Source organism: Stegastes partitus, unplaced genomic scaffold, assembly GCF_000690725.1.
Source record: "Stegastes partitus isolate 25-593 unplaced genomic scaffold, Stegastes_partitus-1.0.2 Scaffold1094, whole genome shotgun sequence".
NCBI classification, from domain to species: domain Eukaryota; kingdom Metazoa; phylum Chordata; class Actinopteri; family Pomacentridae; genus Stegastes; species Stegastes partitus.
The window spans coordinates 8,779-17,288 of NW_007578825.1; the positions used below are offsets into that span (position 1 = coordinate 8,779).

Here is an 8,510-nt window from a genome sequence, read left to right on the forward strand (position 1 = left end):
ATCTTCACAGACATCAGACAGAGCTTTCTACTAAATTTGAATCCTAAGACTATAAGGTGTGGATCACGCAGGAATTCAATACTATTTATGTAAACAGCTACAATCCTGTGAACACCAAAATAAAGATGTTTTAGGACGATAGTTCAAACTCCCAGTAGATGTTAGTAACAGAATAAAACTATTAAGATTAATATCTTGCCAAAGCTGTTACATATTTCTGTCCTTGTTTGCCAAGTCTGCTCCAAGCAGTTCAGTGAATGTGATAAACAAACACCACAGAGCATTTGGAATGGTACCAAAGCCAAGAATCAAATGTGCAACACTCTGAGTGAGTAACGATAGAGGCGGTATGTCTTTGCCAAATCTTAAATATCACTACTGTGCTTCACAGCTAAAACCAAAGGCCTCCTGGTGAGACAGTGGAGCAGAAGTTCAGTGTAGAGACATAGAAACTAACAATCAGGATGTTCCTGTACAAGTGTTATTGGGGGATAAAACACAGGCCAATCCACAGATGGACAAACTGGACCCAATTACAATATTTACCGTTTAGAACTGGATCACTTCTGTTAAGTAGGCAAACATAAAAAAAAAAACTAAAATAAAGCTAAGATTCAAAATCATGATGCACCTAAATGGAAGTCACCTGTGTGTACAAGCATGGAGGCGAAAAAACACAAACTAAACTGTAATGCCAGTTCTAGAGCACATACAACAGACTACAGTAGAGAAGATGAGCTCAAAACTGGAGAAACGACAAAGATCTACAACACACTGTACAGTAAGTACAGTACAAGAGCTGGGAGAAATTTTGCTGGAAAATTTGTTTTCTTACTTCTCCCAAACTTCAATCAGTACAACTAAGAAAACCTGTAAGCTACTGGAGAATTGTCAAGGTGAAGCAAACCATTTTCATATCTTCTTGGGTTGCTCAAGAATCCAATTATTTCAGAAAGATGGAAACCTGCCTCGTTCTGTACCTGCAGGATTTCCCCGATAAAGTGAAAGGAGTCTCCGACATCTACTGAAAGTATTTTATAGCAGCAGGAAAAAAAGGACATCAGGCTAAGATGGCTGCAGGGGGATCCCTCATCTGTAGCAAAGTGGTTTCAAATAACCACTGACATCTTTGAAATGATCTGATGGAAGGTTGACCAGTGCTGGATTTTACCAGCAAAACAAAAAACGAGGGGTAAATGCATTCATCACATGTGCAAATGTTTATAAAAAATTTTTAAAAAATGGTAAAATTTAGGAGGCCCATGGACTGTACTTTTAATTTATTTTGGTATTTTTGTTGCTCTAAATAAAGAATTTCTCCAAACTTCAGACTGAGACGAGTTTAAACACTGAGCCTAAACCTGAAGGCCTCTTATTTTATGACCCAAAGAGCCATCAAAGAAGAAAGTACAGACACGGGGAGCATTCCTCTGTTTTGCTTCTACATGGTGTATTTCTCTTTTCTACCACATCTTATCTCTACCAATTAAAAAAATCTCCCCCAAACGATTCACATCAGTGCAGCCACAAGGTGGAGCTCTTGCACACGGCTAAACAAAAACGTCTCACTTTCTGCTCAGCTTTTAATTGGCCACAATAAAGACAAAGAAGTTTCCATGTGCGACACCAGCAACTTTACTCCGACCAATTAAACTAATCCAACAACCGCACAAGCAAAGGGGATGTTTGTGCAGCAGCAGCACAGCAAGTTCAGGCAGAACAAGCTGCTGAAGATGGTGGAAAACGTATAGAAAGTAAAGTTTTCTATCAGCGAGGGAAAAAGCTGGAAAGGTTCCCAAGCTGCCACATGAGCAACTCAGATGACAGAGCATGCAAAGATAATGAGACCAAAAAGGAGAAGAGAGGGAAAAAAGTAAAGCAGGAAGCAGATCTGGCTGCAGAGAGGCGGTCAGATGAATGAGAGGTGAAGGAAAGGAGGGTTGTAAATAAAAGCAGCAAAGGAGAACGTCAAACTATTAATGCGTCTGTATCCTTGCATTATTAATAGATCTATTCATAACTCTCAATCTCAGACTGTTACTCTGAGGCCCAAGTTTCATTTCTCCATGTTAAAAGAAAACAAACATGGCTTCCATAAAACAACGAGACACTGAAAACACAGCTGCAGTGTCTCACTGATAAGACTGAATGATTTTGGGGTTTTTTTCGTATGTGGTGATGGAGCTTCTTTAGGTCTTATTCAGTTCATCCAACTGGCTTCACAATAAAGGATTAAATACATCAAACTGATGTAAAGATGACATGGAAAGCCATTTCTTCAACAGAAAGACTAAACACCTGCTTATCCAGCAAATCGTGGCATAAAATCCTGCAGCTACAGATCGGAAGAAAAGAGAAAAGCTGGTTTGACTATTTATGAAAGTCTCCTGGATTTTCACCCCAACAGTCGCTGGAGTTTGCTCAAAGGGGTCCAAAACACAAAAGCCGCCCAGTGAGCATCAGGTGTGTGGACATGAACACCTTGCTGGTGGAAGAGATCAGAGCTTAGATCCGACTGAAAGGCCTCGATAACTCCGATAACCATCCCTGCTTTTTCTTCTGCTAACTTTGTGGCAGCAGGCTGAGCAGGTCATTCCAGACTTCTCTCCCCCACAGCAACATTTCCCAGCTCCTCCCAGTGGATTTTAAGGTGTTCCCTAACCAGAAGAGATAAGCAATCCATTCAGAAAGTTCTGGTTCTACCCCAGGAGCTCATCCTAGCTGCACAAAATGGTGCAAAGGAAGGTGCCCTGGAGGAACCACCTCAGCTGGCTACTTTTTGACGTAGACGACCTCTAGTCTACTCCAAGCTCCCACTCGATGTCCAAGCTTCCACCTCAAAGGCTGAGACACCCTAAAGAGAAACCTCAGTCTTGTGACAATGCCCAGTCGTACGCCCGTCAAGCATCCGTCACCTTGCGTAGTCTGGACCGGACCTGGTCCCAGACGGCCACTCGAAACCTTAACCTCAGTGTGAGGCAGCTGCTTCGCCCTTCATTCGTCTCTGGGTTTTATTTTTCAGTCTGTGTTTTTCATTATGTTGGCAATAAATTATCTATTTATATCTATATTATACTTTTCTTGTTTTAGGTCAGTTAGGATTACCAAAATTATTCATATTTGCTAAATGCCAGAATAATGAGAGAGATTTTTTTTTTACTAATTTCTTCAAAGTCAGAACTTTACATAAACTAAGATTACTTTGCTTTCAAGCTAGTTGTGAAAGCCCAGATGATGATGTCATGGCTTTGGAAGCTTTTGATTGGTTAATTGACAACATCTGAGTTAATTGGAGGCACACCTGTGGATGTATTTTAAGGCACACCTCAAACACACTGCTTCCTTTTGTGACAACATGGAAAATCTAAAGAAATCAGCCAAGATATCAGGAAGAGAATTGTGGACCTCCACAAGTCTGGTTCATCCTTGGGTACAATATCCAGATGCCCGAAGGTTCCACGTTCATCTGTTCAGACAATTATATCAAGTATAAATACCATGGGAATGTCCAGCCATCATACCGGTCAGGAAGGAGACGGGTTCTGTGTCCCAGAGATGAAGTGTTTTGGTGAGAAATGTGCGTATCAATCCCAGAACAAAAGCTAAAGACCTCGTGAAGATGCTGCTGAAGCTGGTCAGAGAGTCATTCACCACAGTGAAACCAGTCCTGTATCGACATGGGCTGAAAGGCTGCTCAGAGAGGAAGAAGACATTACTTCAAAAGAAACATAAAAAAGCAGATTAAAGTTTGCAAATGCACACAAGGACAAAGACCTTCATTTTTGGAGACATGTCCTGTGGTCTGATGAATTAAAACAGAACCGTTTGGTCATAATGACCATCGTTACATTTGGAGGGAAAAGGGGGACGCTTGAAGTCTGAGAACACCATCCCAACTGTGAAGCACGGGGGTGGCAGCATCATGTTGTGGGAGGGACTGTTGCACGTCACTAAATAGATGGCTTAATGAGGAAAGAACATTATGTGGAAATATTGAAGCAACATCTCAAGACATCAGCCAGGAAGCTAAAGCTTTAAATGGGTCTTCAGATGGACAATGACACTAAGCATAGCACCAGATTAGTTACAGAGAGGCTTCGGGACAACAAAGTCAGTGTTCTGGAGTGGCCACCACAAAGCCCTGATCTCAATCCTGGAGAAAACTTGTGGGCAGAGCTGAAGAGGTGTGTGGAGCAACAAACCTGACTCAGTTCCAGGAGGAATGGGCCAGAAGTCATCAAACTGTTGTGAGAAGATTGTGGAAGGAAACCCAAAATGTTTGACCCAAGTCATACAGTTTAAAGGCAACGTTACCAAATACTACAGACATGTATGGAAACTTCTGACTTTGAAGAAAGTAGTAAAAAATTATTATTATTATTCTGGCATTTAGCAAATAGAACTAATGTCGGTAATCCTAACTTATATAAAACAGGAAAAGTTTTAATATCAGAGAAAAAATAATGTTTTATGTCTTTTTATAGTGTTTCTAAACTTGTGGTTCCAACTGTAGGTGTGTGCACCTGTCCCAAGGTTCATCATGATAGCAGATGTGTGTTTAAAACAAATTACTTCATGTTATTTCTGGGGTTTTTGTCTATTTGCTGTCTAATATATTGGTAGAAACTACAGTTTTAAACATCTCAGCACATCAGGCTCCAATGATTTGCAGAAAACACACCAAACATGTTGTGAATTAAAACCTCCAGTGAGCTGATGGAGTCCACCACAGTGAGCTGACTGGGTAACAGCTTCCAGGTGCGGCTGCTTTAATTGGCAACTTTTCGCTTTTTGCTGTGATTTCGGAGCTTTTTTCCCCCAAACATCAGTCGGACAACAGGAGCAGAAAGCCGTCGGTCGGTCAGCGGGTCACGCTCACTGCGTGCTTCCAGAAGCTTCGCTCTCTCAGCGGCTAAAGGTAGAGCTCATCACCTGATGGCCGGTCGGCTGGTGGCTTTTTTTTTTTTTTTTTTTTGCGGATGCAGCAACTCACCGTGTTCTTCTTGTGCACCATTTTATCCAGCTTTTTGGCGATGCGCTCCACTTCCTGATCTTTGGCCATGTCGAGCGGATTTGTCACTTGTTGTGCTCCTGTGCTGCGGAGAAAACCTCCATTGATGTGGAAGAAGGGAAGAAAAAAAAACCCACTAAACTCTCCCAGACTCTGTCCCTTTGCTTCTCTTCAGGCTGTCTGTCCGTCCGTCTGTCTGTCTCCTTCTGCCCCAGCTGCTGCCTCCCTCTCGTTTGTTGTTGTGTGACACTGTGGGATGATGGGAGATGGAGTCTCTTCCTCTCTTTTGGCCAAAACTTAGAAAGGACACTGGAATAAAACTCTGCTGTCCGACTGAGAAAATTAGGTATTTATACGTTATTTTTAATAATCATATAGCACACTTTAAAATCAAGTGGCATCTCAAGGTGCAATAATAATTAAAAAATGAAAAAATGAAAATCTGAAGTCTGAAAATTAAAAATAAATGAAAAAATACATTTGAAATCTTTCTCTTTACCTCTATAAAGCAAGTTTCACCTGGTCAGGATTTTAAAATCACACAAGCAGGTGAATCAGATCTCCTTATGATAAAAACTTATTGTTTATAGACTCATCCAGCATTTTGTTTTAACAGTTTCACTTTTGTAAACACTGTCAGAATCCTATTTTCTATTTATTTCTAAACTCTGGACTCTGGACTACATCCATCCCATTAATATGAAAGAGTATGGAGCTAAAACAGAGAGTTGTCATTGAAAAAAAAAGATTTGTCTTTGAAAAAAATGTATGGAAGCCCGTTTCTGCCAGTGGAAAAAAAAAAGAAGTCATTATTATGAGATAAAGAAAAGTCATAATTATGACTCTTTTTTTTCACTGGCAGAAACAGGCTTCCATAAAAATGTAATTGAAAGCAGACATGAAGAAAAAAATCTGAAAATTGTTTGAATGACATAATTTTTGTTAATGACAATTTTTTTTTCAGTGACAACTAATATTGTCTCTGCTTTCGCTCCACATAGCAAAACAAAATGTTAGAAATATGTTTCAGTCTAGTGCAACCTCCCACGAACCTCTTGATAAGAAACAATGGTTGTGTCACTTACTAAGTAAAGAGTGGATTGTGTTGGATTGTTTCTAAGTAATAAAGTGCTCAGTGAGTTTGTGCATCGTGTGACATGTTTAATTTGCAATATGTGTTTCATTGAACAGGCTTTCATGTGCTTTAGATGCTTTTTATTCTGATGCTTTATTTCTCTGATGTTTAGTTTTATGCCTCAGCTCGTGAAGAAACATAAATTCAACCCATTTTAGAACTTGTCTGTCTCTAGACCTCTTAGTTCCTCTGACTTTCTTTATTTGTCATTTCAGATTGACACGGTACAGCGCACACATCACAGTGAGATTTCATTGCAGCAGGCTGAAAAAAGAACAGAGACAAAATAGGGAATATATATATGTAAAATAATAAATAGGTTTAAAAAAAAAAAAGAAAAGGTGTGAACGTAGAAAATATAAATGAAACAAAGTCTGTAAAGAGCAGCTTCTTAGAAATGTTCCACCATCAAGACATTTTTACGAAAAATATAAAGTGATGCATGTTTTCAAAAGCCTTTGGGGGCTCTTAATGGCCTTAATGTTTTATTTTTATTACAGTATTTTAGTTTTTATATTCATAAAATACAAATAGTTTTATTGTTTTGTACTATTTTCATTGTTGTTCAGATGGTACATTTTTTTAGTCTTGCTTTTTTTTTTACACATATTTTTCTTGCAGCCTGACTGATGACATTAAAAGGGCCTTGGTTAGCTCAGATTGCTTTAAACATGCAATACAATACAAAAAAAAAAACATTGATTTGAACTGATTTATCCACACAGATCTCATCTTGAACGTCCTATTTTCTTTGCGCACCACAAGTAAGATTTAAAATACCTCCCTGGGATGGAGTTAGCAGAAATGTAGAACATAGAGCTCCATCAGTGCAGCTTCAGAGAGAAAATATAAACTGTCATTTTAACTCATTTCCCTCGTTGTCATTCAGGCAGACGTCCTAAAGCTGCTGCTTGTAGTTACTCCGACCTTCCTCTAGATGTCAGTGTTGGGAAGTTAGTGCCACTGAGTGAAGAGTGTATTTTTAGGTCCAATGTAAGTCTCCAGTCAGTTTGATGATCTCTGTGTGATTATTATGTGTGTAAAGAGTCAAAACCTACCTACAAGTTCAAGTTTCTGCCCCAAGTCATGTGAAATAAGCACAAATGAAGCAAAACCACCAAATACTCCATTACTAGCAGAAGTCCTGCATCCAATTTAACAAAAAAATTAAAAATTACCTTGAGAAGAATTTACTTTAAAGTAAAAGTATACTCGCTCTGCACTTAAGGTGGAGCTGCTGTACTTACAATTACTTGTTCCAGTGGTTCTCAACCCACGGGTCAGGCCCCTCCAAAAGGTCACAAGAGAAATCTAAGGGGGGCAGAAGATGACGAATAGGGCAGGAAATAAAAAATACACACATTCAGATTGCATTTCTCAGTTTTTTTATTCTTTGACTTTTTAATTGATGCTTGCATTTTTGTTAAATTTGCTTTCTTTCGGCCTCAAACTTCTTTGCAATTATTTAACTAATGATTCACAATGTTAGCACCTTATCTTGACCTGTGCACATTCCTTAAGTCTTTATTCAACTCATTAAGTTCAGCAGCCCAACAGACATCTAAATAGAGCAGTAAAGAACTCTTTCAGTCATTGAACATATGAAGAAACTTGCAAATTTGCACACATCCCCATGTTCTGACAGTGTCTTCATGTGAACATGGCTTCTGGTTTTCTCAAGGCTGTAATGTAAAGACCACTTGTTTCCGACTGTGTTCATGCTCACTGTGGGTTCAAGTCACCCATTGCTAAGATGTGATATGGTTCGTCATGCAGATTATAAACTATATTTCTAACTCTTGTGGTTTTTATTTAATTTGTGTGCTTCTTTCTTTCTGAGCAGCTGAGCCTTTACGACCATGTTACACGTAGAACCTCGCTTCGTTTTAAGGGGTCACAACCAAATCTGAATAAACGACCAAACAGAGGGTATTCATTTATGTCAACCACGAGCAAAAAATAAATGGACATGCCCCGTATTTTTCATGTAATCTAGAACAGATTAGATTTTTTTTAAACAAACTTCCCCAGCGCTGCCTGCCAGCGACAGCTCACTGGTCCTCTCGCTGTCTCCCTCTAAATTTAAATCAGACTCTTCTCTCTGAATTTGAGATGAGTAAATTGTTCTTGGAGAAAGTTTTTCAGTTCTTTTTTTCGATCTCATGAATTCTGGCTGCTTGATGTGTGCAGCCAGAAACCTCCTCCAGCTGAGGATCTGCAGAGCAGAGCTGGCAGCGACTTCAACAGCTGCTGAGTCAGATCGCTGCCAGTGTGTGTGTTTACTACTGAGGACCTGGGCAGCTCGGAGGTATGCAGCCGACGAGATGCGGAGGAGAGAAACTCATCCAAGAGCTGATTGAAAGG

General features: G+C 39.6%; 1 protein-coding gene across 1 annotated transcript in view; it reads right to left on the reverse strand.

Annotated features, from left to right (window-relative positions):
- The window catches only part of tcea2 (transcription elongation factor A (SII), 2), an 11,979-nt gene extending 6,745 nt beyond the window's left edge, over nt 1-5,234 (reverse strand). The window contains exon 1 of the mRNA XM_008296018.1: nt 4,994-5,234. Within this exon, the coding sequence (XP_008294240.1) occupies nt 4,994-5,062 (69 nt within the window). The 5' untranslated portion in view covers nt 5,063-5,234. The remainder of the gene's footprint in view (nt 1-4,993) is intronic.
- Between the last annotated feature and the right edge of the window lie 3,276 nt (nt 5,235-8,510).